General features: G+C 48.7%; 1 protein-coding gene across 4 annotated transcripts; it reads right to left on the minus strand.

The window, feature by feature from the left end:
- Positions 1-1,123: 1,123 nt before the first annotated feature.
- On the minus strand, positions 1,124-20,303 carry sparta (spartin a). 4 transcript variants are annotated; one of them, XM_045208236.1, is made up of 9 exons: positions 20,068-20,303; positions 19,102-19,190; positions 10,593-11,435; positions 8,271-8,465; positions 4,644-4,794; positions 4,271-4,465; positions 3,966-4,124; positions 3,758-3,848; positions 1,124-1,548 (listed from the first exon to the last, which is right to left on the minus strand). In XM_045208236.1, exons 3-9 carry the CDS (start codon positions 11,412-11,414, stop codon positions 1,290-1,292), a joined length of 1,872 nt encoding a protein of 623 aa, XP_045064171.1. In that variant the 5' UTR covers positions 11,415-11,435; positions 19,102-19,190; positions 20,068-20,303; the 3' UTR covers positions 1,124-1,289. The 4 variants fall into 4 exon arrangements, with proteins under 4 accessions (XP_045064171.1, XP_045064170.1, XP_041707412.2 ...); XM_045208235.1 differs by having other exon boundaries at positions 19,102-19,193; XM_041851478.2 differs by lacking the exons at positions 19,102-19,190; positions 20,068-20,303 and adding an exon at positions 12,717-12,928.
- Positions 20,304-20,855: the final 552 nt, after the last annotated feature.

Below are 20,855 nucleotides of genomic sequence, written 5' to 3' on the forward strand. Positions count from 1 at the left end.
GGCTGGCAATGCGGAAAGATTGGTATTTTCTCGCACATGCGTTTCGGTTCAAATAAACGCACTGGAATTCTTCTTCTTCTTGAGTCGATTATTAATCTGCTATTTCTGATCCATCTGATCTGACAATCAAGAACATGAAGCAACAAAATAATGAACAGAAAATCCTTTCATAACAAATGACAATATTAAAATGGACAGTTTAATTACAAACCCCACAGGGAAACTCAACAACAGTGTCAGAGATATATTGGTATATTTTGGCACAGATACAAATATTTATATATTACACATTTTATGTCCTTCATTTAATATGCCTTCAACATTCAGAGGAATTAACAGTTAAGTAGGCTACATACAGTAAGGTGAGAGAGCACAATGAACCTAATCCGTGCCGGTCTCCAACAGTCCCTTCCCTATAGACATGATCTCTTATAATCCTGAGCTCTCCAGTGTTCACTGGTCTGAAAGAACTGACGTATCCCCTATGTACAGATCTAGGACCAGCTTCCCCATCCCTCAATCCTAACCTTAACCATTAGTGGGGGGAAATACAAAACTGCACCCAAGATCAGCATCTAGGGGCAACTTCACCCTACACCGAAAGGTCTGGATAGATTAAAAACAATATGATGCAATTACCTTTTTTTGCAAACTGGAGGTAGGAGGGCTATGTGTGGAGCTATCACCATGACTCTTACACCTACAGTATCTACCCCGTTCAGATCTACCAACACAGACGGGCTAAAAGACATAGGGGCCTATGAACACAGAGAGGGGCTAAAAGATGTAGGGCCAAAATATATAGGGGCATATGAACACAGAGAGGGGCTAAACAAATTCTTACAAATTCTTAGGATCATAGACAAATCTATGACACCAATGACTACTACATTGAGTATGTTTACATGCACACTAATTATTCAATATTAAGCTAATTAGGGCAATACTCTGAGTTTGGCAATAGTCATGTCAACACCTTACTCAGATTATCTTAATTGGCGTAAAGGTCATAAGTGAAGTAAGCATATGGTCCTCTGTAGCTCAGCTGGTAGAGCACGGCGCTTGTAACGCCAAGGTAGTGGGTTCGATTCCCGGCACCACCCATACACAAAAATGTATGCACGCACGACTGTAAGTCGCTTTGGATAAAAGCGTCTGCTAAATGGCATATTATTATTATTATTATTTAAAAGATGTAGGGGCCTATGAACACAGAGAGGGGCCAAAATATATAGGGGCCAAAAGATATAGAGGCCAAATAGACAAGAGCCACTAAATAATTATGACATCTATTTCTTCTCTTCCTCCTTGTTCTTCCTCTCCCTCATCTCTTTCTCCGCTGGGCCTCCGTTGACTGTGTGGTTGTGGTCTCCGACTGTGGCCTGTGTGGTATTGTTTTGCTCTTTGCACACAGCTTTAGCGGTCTGTTTTCCGGCGGTCTTCAGGACACCCTTGATACCCAGGTTGTCCACATTGAACGCGGCCACGCCCACGTTGATCACTGATTGGATGCCCGTGTCCATGGCTTTGCTCACGTCATCGCCATACCTTCATCATAGGATGGGTGGAAGTGGGCAGGGTTAGAGGGAGGCAAGGAGGGGAGGGAGGGAGGAGTAGGGAGAGAGGGAGGAGTAGGGAGAGAGGGAGGAGTAGGGAGAGAGGGAGGAGTAGGAAGAGGAGTAGGGAGAGAGGGAGGGAGGGAGGAGTAGGGAGAGAGAGAGGAGTAGGGAGAGAGGGAGGAGTAGGGAGAGAGGGAGGAGTAGGGAGAGAGGGAGGAGTAGGGAGAGAGGGAGGAGTAGGGAGAGAGGAGTAGGGAGAGAGGGAGGAGTAGGTAGAGAGGGAGGGAGGAGTAGGGAGAGAGGGAGGAAGGAGTAGGGAGAGAGGAGTAGGGAGAGAGGGAGGAGTAGGGAGAGAGAGAGAGAGAGGAGAAGGGAGCGAGGGAGGGAATAGGGAGCGAGGGAGGGAGGAGTCGTGAGAGAGGGAGGGAGGAGTAGGGAGGGAGGGAGGGAGGAGTAGGGAGCGAGGGAGGGAGGAGTAGGGTGCGAGGGAGGGAGGAGTAGGGTGCGAGAGAGGGAGGAGTAGGGAGAGAGAGAGAGGAGTAGGGAGCGAGGGAGGGAGTAGGGAGCGAGGAGTAGGGAGCGAGGGAGGGAGGAGTAGGGAGGTGTAGGGAGCGAGGGAGGGAGGAGTAGGGAGCGAGGGAGGGAGGAGTAGGGAGCGAGGAGTAGGGAGAGAGGGAGGGAGGAGTAGGGAGAGAGGGAGAGAGGAGTAGGGAGAGAGGGAGGGAGGAGCAGGGTGCTAGGGGAGGGAGGGAGGGAGGGAGGGAGGGAGGGAGGGAGGGAGGGAGGAGTAGGGAGGGAGCGAGGGAGCGAGGGAGGGAGTAGGGAGAGAGGGAGGGAGGAGTAGGGAGAGAGGGAGGGAGGAGTAGGGAGGGAGCGAGGGAGGGAGTAGGGAGGGAGCATTAACTCCAAGGCAGAGGATGGTAGAAAAGATACGATCAGGCAGACAGAGGGTGCCATTTGGGACGCACACAGTGAAAGAGGGGACAGAGTCACTGAAGTTATTTGATTTCATATTAGGTTTATTAGTAACAAAGCAGGAAAGAGGCTTCACATAAGAACGGTACCTCCACCCAAAACACACAGACACACAGGCCTGCCAGGACCCCTGCCTGTCTGAAAACAATCAATAATCTCTTCCATTGCCTTGATCCGAGGATAGGTGTGAGCAATATGAGGATGGATGTTCCACCTTCCACCACCTAGCCTTTCAATGGACTTAGATCAACACAAGTTCCTAGGGGCTAGGAATTAGGCATTAGGGGCCTAGGGGTTAGGAGATAGGGATTAGGGGCTAGGGACTAGGGGCTAGATACTAGGGACTAGGAGCTAGAAACTAGGGGTTAGGGATCAAGGGTCATTCTCAGGCCAGACCAGAGTTATTCACATAGGGATGATTCAGTCAGTATTCAGTCACAAAGGTCAAAGGTTACAGTTCAAAGGTCTCTGTCTTTACTCCCCGACCCGTCAGTTGCTGGGGTTGTCTAAAAGACCCTCTAGACCCCGAAATCTGGAAAAGAAGAAGAGAGATGGCGAGAGGGAAGGAGGGAAAGGAGAGGTGTGGAAAAATAGAAAGAAAGAAAAAATCTTATTTCCCCAAAGTTCTAGAATTCAGCCTGGCTGCCAGTGTGTTTCTCCCTATAATAACAACACTACATTGTTGCCTTGCCAAAGACCGCATCTAGTGGGATAAAGAAGACACTAGCTGGCACCCAGAATACAAAGACCATGATGAAAGGGGTGAAACAAAGAGAAGAGAAAAGCATAGCCCCTTAAAATAGAGTGATTGAAGATCTAATGATGGTTACATGTAGGAGGAGGAAGAGTAGGAGGAGGAGGAGGAGGGTGGAGGAGGAGGAGGAGGAGGCCGATGGAGGAGGCCGAGGGAGGAGGGCAGAGGGGGCCGAGGGAGGAGGAGGGGGGGGGAGGAGGCCGAGGGAGGAGGACGAGGAGGAGGGAGGAGGCCGAGGGAGGAGGACGAGGAGGAGGGAGGAGGCCGAGGGAGGAGGACGAGGAGGAGGGAGGAGGCCGAGGGAGGAGGACGAGGAGGAGGGAGGAGGGCGAGGAGGAGGACGAGGAGGCCGAAGGAGGAAGGCGAGGAAGCCGAAGGAGGAGGAGGCCGAGGGAGGAGGACGAGGCCGAGGAAGGAGGACAAGGAGGGCGGAGAGAGAGGAAGAGGGGGATGATAGAGGGGGACTTACTTATGCTTCACGGTCGTGACCGTCTCAGAGGTGACACTCTTGCCGATGTTCTTTGCTCCAGTTTCCAAACCAGTCCAAATAGTGGAGAGACCTTAGACAGCGATACACAGAGAATAGTTTGATTATAGGCAGGTCACCCTAGTACACTCGGATAATCAAAATATTCTGTGTTTGGATCACGGTCGCTACTGTGTCTCTCTCTCCCTACCCTGCATGCTGCTGACTGCCACCTCCATAGCTCCGTCCAGGTTGGAGCGGCCATCTTTAGTGTTCTTCATGGACTCAGGGATCAGTTTACTGCCATGTTTCTTGACATGAGGAGCCAGCTTCTCCCCCACACAGCCTGCTACGGTACACACTCCGTCCACTGCAAACACACAAACACAAGTTTACAAGAGTGTTAGTATACACACACACACCAAGTGTCTACATCATATGTTTTTTGGTGACCTTTATATGCCCCCTCCATCCAGTAGAGATATCATCTTTGTTTTATACCCTCCATGTTCTTACCCAGGAACTGACTGACGCGAACAGCGCCCCCGGTGGCCTGTTTTGCGTGGTGCAGGCTCTTAGTGACCCCAGGGCTGACCTCAGCTGGGACGTTCTCTGGGGTGATGTGTTCTCTCAGCTTGGACGCTCCTTTATGAATGGCCTTACCTGTGGCCTCCGCTCCACGCACAAACCCCTTACTCAGCCATGATGCACCTGCAGGAGGGACAGACAGACAGACAGACTGCATCCTCCACTCCACGCACAAACCCCTTACTCAGCCATGATGCACCTGCAGGAGGGACAGACAGACAGACTGCATGTCCGCTCTCTCTCACAAGTGCATGCACACCTACACACACAGTCACACACATATAGACACACACCCCCCTACCTGCCAGGATGCCTTGGGACATCATCTCGCTCCACTCAGGTAGGGGGGGTTTCTCCTCCCCCGTCGCTGCTCCCGCCCCCTCCACAGGGAGACCAATGGGAACCTTCTCACTCAGGTTCATGATCTCTGACCCCGCCCCCTCCTCTGGACCCTAACAGACAGGAAATGAGGTCACGGAGTAGATATGAGGGTTTAGTATGTAGAGCATGGGACCCACCTGACCTGGGCCTGCATCCATAAAGCATCTCAGAGTAGTGCTGATCTAGGACTTCCCACCCACCCCAACCCAACCCAGCCCACCCCACCCAACCCACTCCAGCCCAGTCCATTCCCACCCAGCCCAGCCAACCCAGTCCAGTCCAAACCCACCCCAACCCAGCCCAGCCCAGTCCATTCCCACCCAACCCAACCCAGCCCAGCCCAGTCCAAACCCACCCAACCCAGCCCAGCCCAGTCCAAACCCACCCAACCCAGCCCAGTCCATTCCCACCCCACCCAACCCAGCACAGCCCAGTCCATTCCCACCCCACCCAACCCAGCACAGCCCAGCCCATTCCCACCCCAGCCCAGCCCATTCCCACCCCACCCCACCCCGCCCAGCCCAGCCCAGCCCAGCCCAGCCCATTCCCACCCCACCCAGCCCAGCCCAGCCCATTCCCACCCCACCCCACCCAGCCCAGCCCAGCCCATTCCCACCCCACCCCACCCAGCCCAGTCCATTCCCACCCCACCCAACCCAGCCCAGTCCATTCCCACCCCACCCAACCCAACCCAACCCAGTCCATTCCCACCCCACCCCACCCAGCCCTTTCCAAACCCACTCCACCCCACCCCATTCCCACCCCACCCACCCCAGTCCATTCCCACCCCACCCCACCCACCCCAGCCCAGTCCATTCCCACCCCACCCACCCCAGCCCAGTCCAGTCCATTCCCACCCCACCCAACCCAGCCCAGTCCATTCCCACCCCACCCAGCCCATTCCCACCCCACCCACCCCAACCCAGCCCATTCCCACCCCACCCCACCCACCCCAACCCAGCCCAGTCCATTCCCACCCCACCCCAACCCAGCCCAGTCCATTCCCACCCCACCCAGCCCAGCCCATTCCCACCCCACCCAACCCATCCCAGTCCATTCCCACCCCACCCAACCCAGCCCAGTCCATTCCCACCCCACCCCACGCCAGCCCTTTCCAAACCCACTCCACCCAGCCCAGCCCAGCCCAGCCCATTCCAAACCCACTCCACCCCATCCCATTCCCAGCCCCAGCCCACGCCAGCCCTTTCCCACCCCACCCCACCCCACCCCACCCCACGCCAGCCCTTTCCCACCCCACCCCACCCCACCCCACGCCAGCCCTTTCCCACCCCACCCCACCCCACCCCACGCCAGCCCTTTCCAAACCCACTCCACCCCACCCCATTCCCAGCCCAGCCCATTCCACACCCACTCCACCCCACCCAACCCCATTCCAAACCCACTCCACCCCATCCCATTCCCAGCCCCAGCCCACGCCAGCCCTTTCCCACCCCACCCCACCCCACGCCAGCCCTTTCCCACCCCACCCCACCCCACCCCACGCCAGCCCTTTCCCACCCCACCCCACCCCACCCCACGCCAGCCCTTTCCAAACCCACTCCACCCCACCCCATTCCCAGCCCAGCCCATTCCACACCCACTCCACCCCACCCAACCCCAGCCCATTCCAAACCCACTCCACCCCACCCAACCCCAGCCCATTCCAAACCCACTCCACCCCACCCAACCCAGCCCATTCCAAACCCACTCCACCCCACCCAACCCAGCCCAGCCCTTTCCAAACCCACTCCACCCCACCCAACCCAGCCCAGCCCTTTCCAAACCCACTCCACCCCACCCTACCCAACCCCAGCCCATTCCAAACCCACTCCACCCCACCCAACCCCAGCCCATTCCCAACCCACTCCACCCCAGCCCCACCCATTCCCAGCCCAGCCCATTCCAAACCCACTCCACCCCACCCAACCCCAGCCCAGCCCAACCCATTCCCAGCCCAGCCCAGCCCTGCCCATTCCAAACCCACTCCACACCACCCAACCCCAGCCCATTCCCACACCAGCTCATACCAATACCAACCCCAGCCCAGCCCATTCCAAACCCACTCCACCCCAGCCCAGCCCATTCCCAACACAGCCCATTCCAAACCCATTCCAACCCCACCCCAGCCCATTCCCAGCCCAGCCCATTCCCCCTAGGCAGATGGGTTGCCTCCTACAATGTAACAATGTTCCAGGTCTGGGATTTCCAAGTGGTGTGTGTGTGTGTCTGCGTGCGTGCGTGACTACACACTAATTTGTGAACAAAGACACTGCGTAAGCATTGCTAATGTGGTGGGTTTTGTTTGAATTGCAGCCTTTGTATGGGGACATTTTGAGGACATTGCCCCCACAGATTCCAGCCAGCTCTAGTCCTCACCAGCAGTACACTGCTGTAGTTCAGCCAGCCAGTTCTAGTCCTCACCAGCAGTACACTGCTGTAGTTCAGCCAGCCAGCTCTAGTCCTCACCAGCAGTACACTGTTGTAGTTCAGCCAGCCAGCTCTAGTCCTCACCAGCAGTACACTGCTGTAGTTCAGCCAGCCAGCTCTAGTCCTCACCAGCAGTACACTGCTGTAGTTCAGCCAGCCAGCTCTAGTCCTCACCAGCAGTACACTGCTGTAGTTCAGCCAGCCAGCTCTAGTCCTCACCAGCAGTACACTGTTGTAGTTCAGCCAGCCAGCTCTAGTCCTCACCAGCAGTACACTGCTGTAGTTCAGCCAGCCAGCTCTAGTCCTCACCAGCAGTACACTGTTGTAGTTCAGCCAGCCAGCTCTAGTCCTCACCAGCAGTACACTGTTGTAGTTCAGCCAGCCAGCTCTAGTCCTCACCAGCAGTACACTGTTGTAGTTCAGCCAGCCAGCTCTAGTCCTCACCAGCAGTACACTGTTGTAGTTCAGCCAGCCAGCTCTAGTCCTCACCAGCAGTACACTGCTGTAGTTCAGCCAGCCAGCTCTAGTCCTCACCAGCAGTACACTGTTGTAGTTCAGCCAGCTCTAGTCCTCACCAGCAGTACACTGTTGTAGTTCAGCCAGCCAGCTCTAGTCCTCACCAGCAGTACACTGTTGTAGTTCAGCCAGCCAGCTCTAGTCCTCACCAGCAGTACACTGTTGTAGTTCAGCCAGCCAGCTCTAGTCCTCACCAGCAGTACACTGTTGTAGTTCAGCCAGCTCTACTGTTACTGCTACTGGTGGTTGACTGACAGGCTCGGAGCTGGCTGTGTGTGTGTTACTGTGAGCGTGTGTGTTACTGTGAGAGTGTGTGTTACTGTGAGCGTGTGTGTTACTGTGAGCGTGTGTGTTACTGTGAGAGTGTGTGTTACTGTGAGAGTGTGTGTTACTGTGAGAGTGGGTGTGTATTACTGTATGGGTGGGTGGTGGTTGACTGACAGGCTCGGAGCTGGCTTTCTCTCTGACGTCACAGACAGATAAGGCAGTATTTAGGAGGGTGGGAATGGAATGGAGAGAATGGACACTGTGTGTGTGTGTGTGTGTGTGTGTGTGTGTGTGTGTGTGTGTGTGTGTGTGTGTGTGTGTGTGTGTGTAACCTCACCTGTACCCGTAGCTCAGTGAGTTGTGAGAGGAGGTCCTGAAAGGCGTGTCTGTCTGCTGCAGGCAGTTCTGAGGACAGCACAACCCCTACGTAGGACCCGGGCATCCCCGCCATGGTGTCAGGAAACATAAAGATCCCAGAGGTAGACAGCAGCACTGGGGTGTCTGGCATCAGTGGGTACAGCCAATCACACACCTGCAACACACACGCGTTAGGAAGGAACACTGGGGTTACTAGGATTACAGTGTGTATGCCAGAGGTATTCAGGGTTACAACACCGTGGCTACCAACACAACAACATGTACGGCATACAGTGTGTAGACTATATCATTGGTTGGCAGTTGGCATCGTTAGGGCTGGGAGACTGCTGTTTGTTCATTCAGACCCTAGCCAGGGTTACAACACCGCAGCCACAAAACACAACAGAACAGCACAGTCATCTGTTAACAGGCCCTATTGTACTGCTGGGCACTGAGCTACCCAGAACACAACAGGGTTAGAGTTAGACACAGCAGGGCAGGGCAGTCAACACACATGGCTGGGTTTAGCACGTTCGACTAGGCCATGTCCCAAAATGGCACCCTATTCCCTATATAGTGCACTACTTTTAAACCAGAGCCTTATACAAAAGTAGTGCACTATATATAGGGCAGGGTTTCCCAACGTCGGTCCTGGGGCCCCACCTGGGTGCACGTTTTGGTTTCTGCCCTAGCACTACACAGCTGATTCAAATAATCAACTCATCATTAAGCTTTGATTATTTGAATCAGCTGTGTAATGCTAGGGATAAAAAAATTAAAAAAAAACACAATGTGCACCCAGGAGGGGCCCCAGGACTGAGCTTGGGAAACCCTGCTATAGAGGATAGGGTGCCATTTGGGACGAAGCCTAGATCTCAAATCCCTTGACATTGTACATTACAGCAACCTGTGAGAAGTCCATCTGGGAATCAAACTCCAAACGTCTGTCTGCCGAAGGCCAGTCTTGCCCCAACTCAGTCCCCCACCAGATCAATACACACTTACAAAAAACTTCAGGATCATCTTTGATAGACAGACTAAAAACATTGCTGACACAGCAGTAAACTTTGGCTCTGGAATGAGTCTGTACCTTTCCAATCATGTGCTGTTATTGAGCAAATGACCTATTGCATGTTCCAGCCAGTCAAAAAGGCACAGTAATCAATGTAGTGTTTTGACACAACTCTCTCTGAAGCCTATTTCTTTGTCTCTTCAGACTCCAATCACCAGTTACATTAACAGAGCCATCCATTCCCTTCTAAATTCAATGTTGTCGTTTACCCACGTAGAACTTTGTGTGGATGTTCTAGGTGTAATTGGTTCCACGAGGGGAACATCACCATCATCAGGACTAGAAATACTTCTCATTCAGCAGAACCTCCCACAATCCTCCTCTCATCCTCTCCTCTGCCTAATGGAGTTCATGCATTGTGACCTCACCACTGGGAGAGAATTCTAGAACTCCATTCAGGTCTGGGAATTGTTCTTGGTCATAGCAACACCAAACAGAAATAATACGTGCGGCATGTAGCCTAGCGTTTGCAGTGTTGGGCCAGTAACCGAAAGGTTCGAATACCGAGTCGACAAGGTGAAAAATCTGTTGACGTGCCCCTGAGCAAGGCCCTTAATTTGCTCCTGATGTGCTGTACTGCTATGGCTTGTAAAACTGCACGTTGTACGTGACAATCCAACTTTTTTTTTTTTATGGTAGACCATCCCACCTCTGTCTGTCTGTGTACGGAATGCTTGAGCACTGTGTTGACACAGTATCAGTCTATGGGATCTGCTATCCGTCTCACTAACCCTGAACCAAGAGATATGGTTACACTCCGGTCAGTCTCACTCATCTGGAATAAGATATTGTCTATGATGTTGCGGGGAATCAACTTCATCTGTAAACAACAGATCTTATCTGGGGCATGTTCAGTAGGGCACAACGTAGCAAAACTTTTTGAAACGCACAAATATGAGGTTTCAGACCATTGGGTCCCCTAATGAACACAACCCTGTACAAGACAGAACGCAGACAACCCCGCCCAGCCTAAAACAGTTAGATGAAACTACCTCAGTTGCCACAATCACAGTCACCCTCAACCCTTTCTCTACTGCTCTTTTACAAACAGGAGTTTCTTTTAAATTCATTTATGCAGTTACTCTCCATGCACCTGGTAATACGATAGGTGTGTGAGACAATATGCTATTTTCTATTGCTCTTTTAAAAACACACACAAGCCAACACCCATTTTCACTCTCACTCTCTCTCTCTCTCTCTCTCTTCAACACACTCCAGTTGTTTCCTTACGTGTAGGAAGGCTGACGCTCCTCCATTGGCCATGTCTTTGAGCTGGCTGCTGAACCTGATGATGCGTAGGTAACCCGGGTACGACGGGGTGCCCACCTGGCCGTCCGACGACACGAAAAACATCTGCACCCCCCGAGGGAGGAACAGAAGCTCCTCTCCGTCCCCCCCTACCTCTCCCCTGGGCTGTGGAGCTCCCCCCAGGCCCAGACCCCCTCCTCCGGCTGGGCCATAAGCCAGGCTGTGGTGCCCGTCGGTGGGTTTGGGGGTGTAGGCCGGGGGCTGCTCTCCTGGGAGCCCCAGGGGCAGGGCAGGGATGACGGGCAGAGAGGTGGCCATGGTGGTGCCTGTAGTCCCGGCAGGGAGGCTGTCTGTTGGGGTAGCCTTGGGTGGCAATGTGGGGTAGAGGTGGAGGAGGGGGTTGGAGGAACCAGGCTGCGGCACAGGTGGCACCAATGGCCCCAGGGTGGGGTAGAGGCACTGGGAAGAAAGATCCACTAGATCCACCAATGCTGGGCCTCCCTGGCCCGCCGTCATCACCCCAGCTGTCTCCATGTTAGCTACTCGGGTGCTGATGTTAGTCAGAGTCTCCCTCATCTTCTGCTGCAGCTGCCTGGCCGTATCCCAAGGGGCCCCCTGGTTCCGTGGCCCCCTGGTAGGGACCTCCAGGCCCAGGGTTAGGTGCTGCCGGCCCCTCCTGTACAGCTCCAGGGCCTGGGGCCCCTGCCCTGCCTGGTCGGCCGCCAGGCCCCTGGTCAGACAATCCAACGCACGGTCATAGTGGTCCCTTATCAGCAGCAACTCTGCTGGCTCTGCCAATGACATGTCTTACTGCGGGCTGGAGATCTAGACAGAGGAGAGGAGGATGAGGAAGAGGAAGAGGGGAAAGGAGAGGGAGGAGAAAAGGATGAGAGAGGGATGAGAGGAGAGACAGGGTAATGTGAGAAAAGAGGAGAAGAAAAGAAGAGTGGGTGAGATGAGGGCGAAGGAGGGGAGAATGGAGAGGTGAGGGGAAGAGAGGAGAGGAAGGAAATCAGTAAGTAGGCCTATTGTCTCCATTACTATTTTGTACCTCTGTGAAACCAGCCTGGTCTCATAGACTAGACGTAACATAGTAAAAGTAAATCCGGGAAAACTCAAATTAGCATTATATGTTAAGTTTGGTATGGTTACATAAGACAGATGGTTACTTAAGCCAAAAACGAAAGTAGGGTGGTTGGTCAGGGTAGATGGGTAGGCATATAACGCGAACATCTAGCAACCCAAAGGTTGCGAGTTCGAATGTCATTACGGACAACTTTAGCAACTTTTCAACAACTTACTAGCTACTTTGCAACTACTTAGCATGTTAGCTAACCCTAGCCCTAACCTTAACCATTTTAGTGAACCCTTCCCTAACCCTTTAACCTAACTCCTAAACTTAACCCTAACCCCTAACCCCTAGCCTTGCTAACATTAGCCAGCTAGCTAACATTAGCCACCTAGCTAGAATTTGTAACATAACATACATTTAGCGAATTCGTAACATATTGTACGTTTCGGAACATATAACACTAATTGTGATTCATAACATATCATACAAAATGGGTGGTGCACATCCACAAATTAATACCTACTGTACCATATCAAACAACATATCATACTAAATGGAGTGGCTCTGGTTTTACTTACAAAATAATAGGAAATCCTCTGAAACCATGTTGGTGAAACCGGTTGTCAAATACTCCCAAAGAGAATGACTGTAGGTACTATTAAAACCACACAATATTCCAATCTCTAATTTGATATTAAAATAAAAACATTACAACACATGCAACACTTTATTAGGTATTATCACTAGACATTACAGTTGAACATAGTTTAGGAAGTAATCATGACAGATTTTTCCTCCAAAGTGTTTGTCTGGCTGGTTCTACCTGTATGACAACATTCAGGTGTTTTTAAAGCGTGATGTTTCTTTCAACAATAATGAAAACTCTTGAATAGTAATGTAGCCTAGTTCTTGTCATTTTGACAAAAACTGCAGTTTTCTTACGGTCAAATAACGACTGAGTAGGCTACTGTTGTCTACATAACTACTCAACTTTAAGGAGAGTCGCGCACAAACCGAACCCCAAATAAACCTACCTTTAGCGGCAAACCCGTGATTTCAAAATACTCCAGAAATGGAAAGAAAATGACAATGTTAGTTATTAAGAAGTAACATTATAGCCATTTATCAAAAATACGTTTTTCTTTCTCGGATCAACGTGCGCTTATCCCGCTGCGTCTCGCTGTCCCCAAACAGTCGAACATCTGACATTCACGAAACTCTCCACAGAAACGCTGAAAGGTTGAGGGGGTCGTCACTAGTTACCACAGCCACAAAGTCATAAACCCCGCCCATTTCTACAATTTAGCTTCTTAAAATCTGATTTTTAAACTTAACCCTAACCTTAACCACACGGCTGACCTTATGTCTAACACCAGTGCTTGACTTGAGATGAAAAAGGTGTAGGAGTCGGTCCACTAGACTATGTTCACACACAAATTCCCAAATGACATTATGCTATAGAGACCACTGACTATTCACTGTTAAGGGTTCATAAACATTTTGGCAGATGGAATTTCATGACTCCTCCATGACCGATAATTGGTGGCGTCTCTACAGCCGACATTAAAAAGTCAAGCATAAATGTGGTATTGATAGAAAGCTGCTGGTCTCGGATCCCATACAGACCTACGCTATCCTGCCATTGTGCCATTGAACAAGGCACTTAACCCCCCACAAAAGTAAAATAACTGCACTGTTAGGCTACTGTATAAAACACATGTGGTCAAACCCTCCATCTGGAGAGCTACTGGGCGGGCAGGCTTTTGATCCAGCCCTGGAACACACCTGAGTCGGCTTAGCAAGGTCCTGTTGAGCAGCTGATGTTTAGTCTACAGGGTGGTGTGTTAGAGCGAGGCTGATGTTTAGTCTACAGGGTGGTGTGTTAGACCGGGGCTGATGTTTAGTCTACAGGGTGGTGTGTTAGAGCGAGGCTGATGTTTAGTCTACAGTGTGGTGTGTTAGAGCGAGGCTGATGTTTAGTCTACAGGGTGGTGTGTTAGACCGGGGCTGATGTTTAGTCTACAGGGTGGTGTGTTAGAGCGAGGCTGATGTTTAGTCTACAGTGTGGTGTGTTAGACCAGGGCTGATGTTTAGTCTACAGTGTGGTGTGTTAGACCAGGGCTGATGTTTAGTCTATAGTGTGGTGTGTTAGACCAGGGCTGATGTTTAGTCTACAGTGTGGTGTGTTAGACCAGGGCTGATGTTTAGTCTACAGTGTGGTGTGTTAGACCAGTGCTGATGTTTAGTCTACAGGGTGGTGTGTTAGACCAGGGCTGATGTTTAGTCTACAGTGTGGTGTGTTAGAGCGAGGCTGATGTTTAGTCTACAGGGTGGTGTGTTAGACCAGGGCTGATGTTTAGTCTACAGGGTGGTGTGTTAGACCGGGGCTGATGTTTAGTCTACAGTGTGGTGTGTTAGACCGGGGCTGATGTTTAGTCTACAGTGTGGTGTGTTAGACCGGGGCTGATGTTTAGTCTACAGTGTGGTGTGTTAGAGCGAGGCTGATGTTTAGTCTACAGGGTGGTGTGTTAGACCAGGGCTGATGTTTAGTCTACAGTGTGGTGTGTTAGAGTGGGGCTGATGTTTAGTCTACAGGGTGGTGTGTTAGACCAGGGCTGATGTTTAGTCTACAGGGTGGTGTGTTAGAGCGAGGCTGATGTTTAGTCTACAGTGTGGTGTGTTAGAGCGAGGCTGATGTTTAGTCTATAGTGTGGTGTGTTAGACCAGGGCTGATGTTTAGTCTACAGTGTGCTGTGTTAGAGCGGGGCTGGAATAAAAGCCTGCACTCCCAGTAGCTCTCCTGGAGGATGGTTGGCCACTCCTGATATAAAAGGTTCCAACATTAAATCAAATACTTTTCTGTCTTTATACAATTATTCCCTCATTCAATGAATCAGGGATAAATTGGACGAGGTAGGCTACTTCAAAGCAAGGTAGCTAACTAAGACATGTTATCTATAACCTGATAAGGCTCAAATATTCATGTTTCAGGGGAGATCTATGCACAGCATGGAAGTTCTTTGTCAATTAGGCTATTCTTAGATTTTTTTTATTTTTATTATTGTCGGAATTACATAGCCTACTGTTTAATAGAAAGGTGCCAACGAGTCAATGACATTAATGCTTAGGCCTACAGCTAAATATACTGAATATAAATGCAACATGCAACAATTTAAACGATTTTACTGAGTTACAGTTCTTATAAGGAAATCAGTCAATTGAAATAAATAAATTTGGCCCTGATCTATGGATTTCACATGACTGGGCAGGGGCACAGGCATGGGTGGGCATGGGAAGGCATAGGCCCACCCACTTGGGAGCCAGGGCCACCCACTGGGGAGCCAGGCCCAGCCAATCAGAATGGGTTTTTGCCCACAAAAGGGCACTATTACGGACAGAAATACTCCTGAGTTTCATCAGCTGTCCGGGTGGCTGGTCTCAGATTATCCTGCAGGTGAAGAAGCCGGATTTGGAGGTCCTGGGCTGGCATGGTTGCACATGGTCTGCAATTGTGAGGCCAGTTGGTCATACAGCCAAATTCTCTAAAACGACGTTGGAGGCGGCTTATGGTAGAGAAATTAACATTACATTATTTGCCAACAGCTCTGGTGGACATTACTGCAGTCAGCATGCCAATTACACGCTCCCTCAAAACTTGAGACATCTGTGGCATTGTATTGTGTGACAAAACTGCACATTTTAGAGTGGCCTTTTATTGTTCCCAGCACAAGGTGCACCTGTGTAATGATCATGCTGTTTAATCAGCTTCTTGATATGCCACGCCAGTCAGGTGGATGGATTATCTTGGCAAAAGAGAAATGCTCACTAACAGGGATGTAAACAAATGTGTGCACAAAATTGGAGAGAAATAAGCTTTTTGTGCCTATAGAACATTTCTGGGATCTTTTATTTCAGCTCATGAAACATGGGACCAACACTTTACATGTTGCGTTTATATTTTTGTTCAGTATAGTTAACTAGCGAGATAAGTAGCCATACTACAAGCTATGTTTTGAATTGGCTATATAGTTAGTCTATCATTAAATATAGGCTACCTGCTGCTAAAATATCTGTCTCTTCTCGGGCAAAGGCCCACTGGCACTGCACACATGCAGATGATGCACACAGAGTGATTCTGATCATGGTTGATATGTAGATTTTTTAAAAGTGATTGATACTATATTTAAAAAGGCAAACACAATATTAAAATTCCATGACTTTTCCATGATTTTCTGACCGTAAAATCCCTCATTTGACAATTTGGAACAGCGCATCCTGCGCATTCAGGCTGGCGCAATCTCAATCTGCTCATTCTCAAACTGTCTACTGTCTACAGTCTACTGGGTCGCATACACAGGATTTACAGACTAGCAGCAAATAAACTTGAACAAAGCAGAACTAGGATAAGAATGCCCATTGCTATTCACTGCAGATCCAGTCTTCATTCCGCTTTGATCAACATTTTTTTTTTTTTACGCTGTGTGTTAATCCGGGCCGGTGATAGGCCACTTTGTTTTATAGAGGAGCTGGTATTATGATACTGGTGGTTTGTCGACGCTCATTATTTGTACCGCGACGCGCTCAGAGAAAGAACAACAAAAGCGCTGTCATCAGGAAACAGGAGGCGTGGGTATATTTCTGTTTCCCCCTGTTAAGGTGGCTTAGTATTTGTCAGACTGTAATGAAAAGCAAAGACTAATTACATTTGCGTGTCTGCATATCGCCCACCTCACTTGTTTTATTTGATACATTACATTTTATATTTTAGTCATTTAGCAGACGCTCTTATACAGAGCGACTTACAGGAGCAATTAGGGTTAAGTGCCTTGCTCAAGGGGACATCGACAGATTTTTCACCTAGTCGGCTCGGGGATTAGAACCAGCGACATTTCGGTTACTGGCACAACGCTCTTAACCACTAAGCTACCTGCCGCCCCACCGACACCGAAATCATATTAACGTTTGGAAGTAAACCTCTAACCATAGTTGAACATATCATTGGCATCAGTCAAAATGTACTTGGTGTACCCTACTTTGTCATCAGGCCTACGTAGGTCTAGTTTCAAGTACAGTAAAATGCCTTTATTGCCAGCTCTAACCCTAACAATGCAGTAATCAGTAACAATGTAATACTACAAATAGCAAGGTTGAAAAAAACCCACACGAGATACACAAATAAGAAATAAGAAGAACACGATAAAGTATGTAAGCATACTATATACAGGGTCAGTTCCAACACCATGTTTACAATGTGCAGGGATACTGGAGTGATAGAGGTAGATACCTATAGGGGTAAGGTGACTAGGCATCAGGAGATATGATAAACAGAGTAGCAGCAGCGTATAGGACGATTGTATGTGAGTGGGTGTGTGTAGAGGTCAGTATAAATGTATGTGTATATTAGGTGTGTGTGTGAGCAAATTATGGAGTGAGTGTTTGTATGTGTGTTGGTTTATCAGTGTGAGTTGTGTGTATGGCTCTCTGAGTGTGCATAGAATCAGTGCAAAAAATAAGAATGAAACACAAAGGCCAACTCAGATAGTCCTTATAGCCATTTTGTTAGCTATTTAACTAAATAGCTAAGGTATAGTGTGCTCGATTTTTCAGTCTTCATATTTTCAGATCTATTTTCTTATAATGGATCTTTTAGACCACAGCCTTGTCATGGGCGGATTGGCCATCTGGCAATTTTGGCAAATGCCAGAAGGACCATCTTTCAGGAAAGGGAAGGGGGGAATCAGGGGAACATTTAGACACTAGGCTACTTGCAATACGGCCTAACAAGTCATTAGATTGGCTTTTATAACACATAGGTACGGCAATAACCATCTACTGGACATTTATACAGTGCTTTTTATTGAACACAAGCCATCATGTATTACAATAAAGGTCAAATGAATCACAGTTTCTTCATCCCAGCGATTTGGTTTAACGAGCGGTTTTAACGAGTGACTCTAGTGTCAGATTACACCACATAGCCACCGCTACTGAAGACTTATTTAATTCGCTGAAAGGCCTCTCACTTCTTGGCAGAAAGATACGCATACGCGCGCGCGGCACTCAAAACATTTATAAAGTATAAACAGCACTCACTTTAGGGACTGCAAAAAATTACTTTACTAATGATTAGTAAATGGTTTATTAATGTGTCAAACGAAGCACAACGGCGGAACTCTATCAACATCCACATAAACTAGTCCCGGCATTGTTCTATGACAAACACAGAAGGTTGTGTATTGAATTCAATAGAAGAAAACAGAGTCGAGAGGGAGAGACTGCTAGTTACTTATTGTAGCCATTGGCTGTACTATACAGCCAAATCTCTCTCTCTGTTTTCTTCTATTTAATTATATGTAGCCTAATATTTTAATAATTGGGCAGGGGAGAAACACATGACATGTACTAATGAAATATGCAGTTAGGCTGTTATAAGGTATTATATAAGCCAATGGGGTAACACTTTATTTTAAGGTTCCGTAATAAACCATTTATAAGGCATTTATACATTGTGTGTGTAACAGTGTTGCTTCCGTCCCTCTCCTTGCCCCTACCTGGGCTCGAACCAGGGACCCTCTGCACACATTGACAACGGTCACCCTCGAAGCACCGTTACCCGTCGCTCCACAAAAGCCTTGCAGAGCAAAGGGAAACAACGACTTCAAGGTCTCGGAGCGAGTGACGTCACCCGATTGAAACGCTACTAGTGCGCACCGCTAACTAGCTAGCCATTTCACACCGGTTACATGTGTTCACCATATATCAATCATTACTCCTTAATAAACCATTTACTAATCATTAGTGAAGTATTTTTTTGCAGTTCCTAATCTAAAGTGAGTATACTTTATAAATACTTTATGTTTTGAGTGACCAATGTAATTTCTCACAAAAAGATGGGCACGTCATTGGTAGACATTCCTGCAGTACCTGGTAAAAGAACAAGCACACAACACGTTTAAGGAAATATACATTTACATTTTTAGTCATTTAGCAGACGCTCTTATCCAGAGCGACTTACAGTTAGTGAGTACATACATATTTGTATTTATTTTTTATACTGGCCCCCCGCAGGAATCGAACCCACAACCCTGGCGTTGCAAACACAGATGCCATAATCCCTGCCGGCCATTCCCTCCCCTACCCTGGACGACGCTGGGCCAATTGCGCGCCGCCCCATGGGTCTCCCGGTCACGGCCGGCTACGACAGAGCCTGGATTCGAACCAGGATCTCTAGTGGCACAGCTAGCACTGCGATGCAGTGCCTTAGACCACTGCGCCACTCGGGAGATATACAGTACATGCATGAGTGAATAACTAGCTTACTAACATTTGATGTGAGAGTAATGATTAATAAATGGTGAGCAAACGGTTTATAAATGACTTAGGAATGGTTTATTGTGGACCCTTAAAATAAAGTGTTACCCTAGGGCTTGCTGGGCCCAGCAGAGGCAGTGCGGTCCCCTGGTCTTCTCGTCCCAGTGATGCTAGGCTTAGCAGCACAGACATCTCAGCTGCTGCAGTCAAGTGTAGTGGACATATGGAGAGAGAGAGAGAGACATGTACTGCCAGTTTATTTTGGCTCTGTATTATATATGTAATAGTAATTAACCCTTAGGATGGGGGGTATTAATAACTGTGTTTATTAATACACTACTACGATGTTGCTGGGCTCAGTACAGGCAGACTTTTTGTCCCAGTCTGCCCCTGGTAGCCTACACCAAGTACATTTTGACTGATGCCAATGTTATGTTCAACTATGGCTATAAGTTTACTTCCAAACATTATTATGATTGCGGTGTCGATGTATCATATAAAACAAGTGAGGTGGGCGATATGCAGACACGCAAATGTAATTAGTCTTTGCTTTTCATTACAGTCTGACAAATACTAAGCCACCTTAACAGGGGGAAACAGAAATATATCCACGCCTCCTGTTTTCTGATAACAGCGCTTTTGTTGTTCTTTCTCTGAGCGCGTCGCAGCACAAATAATCAGTGTCGACAAACCACCAGTATAACACCGGTATGCATTTCCTTAAAAAATTGAGGTGCTGGTACTGCGCTCCAGACAGCTCCGGCCCAACCTTAAATAAAGACCAAAAAGCTCATTTTTGATTTCATTAATTTTTATGATAGCCAATTTTGACTTCGTGGCTGTGGTAACTACTGACGGCCGTTGAGTATAGGACTGTGGATGTGTCGGAAGGAAAGTAGTAACCACTCAACTACCATACCGCGAGTTTGGACTTGTGTTTTGAAGCCAGAGGATGAGTCAGTCATATTTCAGTGTTAGTTTTGTACATTCAGTTATAAAACTGACGATTGTTTTTGATTAAAAAAGTACTGATGGTGTACTGTTGCTTGTATTTGTGTGGTTACTATGACTCACCCTGATATTGGCTACTTCCGGTACCGTTGCGGGACAAGCAGCGCTTGGCAAGCGGTAGTGACGGGCATTGTCCCGATGTTGCCCTCCCCATTGAGTAGTAGACTATGTATCAAGGAGACATCTAGAGGGTTATCAATATATTGTGTGGGCTATCCTACTTGAAATCCGGTGCACTAGTCATTGGCGTCGATTCGTCGTACAGCCCGATCAGCCTCGCAAAAAGGTATTGAGTGGCAACAAATCTGCCCAATCGCTAACACTACACCCACACTCTGGTTGCCCCTTACGAAACATTTTTTCAGTCAGAGTGCAGTATAACGCAAATTCTGCGTCCAAAATACGTTTTTTTTACTGCAGTAATTTCGCAGTTCAACTGCAGTTAGCGGTCATGGTTCCAAACTTTTTCCCCATAGGGGATTTTAGAAACGCTTAAAATAAGGTCTGCGTTTCGTGTAGGCTAAGCCTGGTTTGACGTTTTGATAACCATTTAAATCTGTTTTGGACAAGGTGACTTAAATATAGTCGGCTTTATTTACACAGATTCAAAAATGCTAATTACCATCAAAGTAAACGTCACGCAAGACTACAAATCCCTGCTAGCCATCTTTAGAAGACTCCTTCGCTAACAGGTATTGTCCATTTAAAACTAGCAAAACAGTTCACAGAATTGTTAATTAAGAAATGTAGCCAATTACATTTAGCTAACAGTTAATCCTGAGTCCTACCTTTGATTTGAGTCTGCAGTCTCATCCAGATTATGGCATCTGTAGTTCTGCCAACCGCATTTG

This window comes from Coregonus clupeaformis, chromosome 27 (genome assembly GCF_020615455.1).
Source record: "Coregonus clupeaformis isolate EN_2021a chromosome 27, ASM2061545v1, whole genome shotgun sequence".
In the NCBI taxonomy this organism is placed as follows: Eukaryota; Metazoa; Chordata; class Actinopteri; order Salmoniformes; family Salmonidae; genus Coregonus; species Coregonus clupeaformis.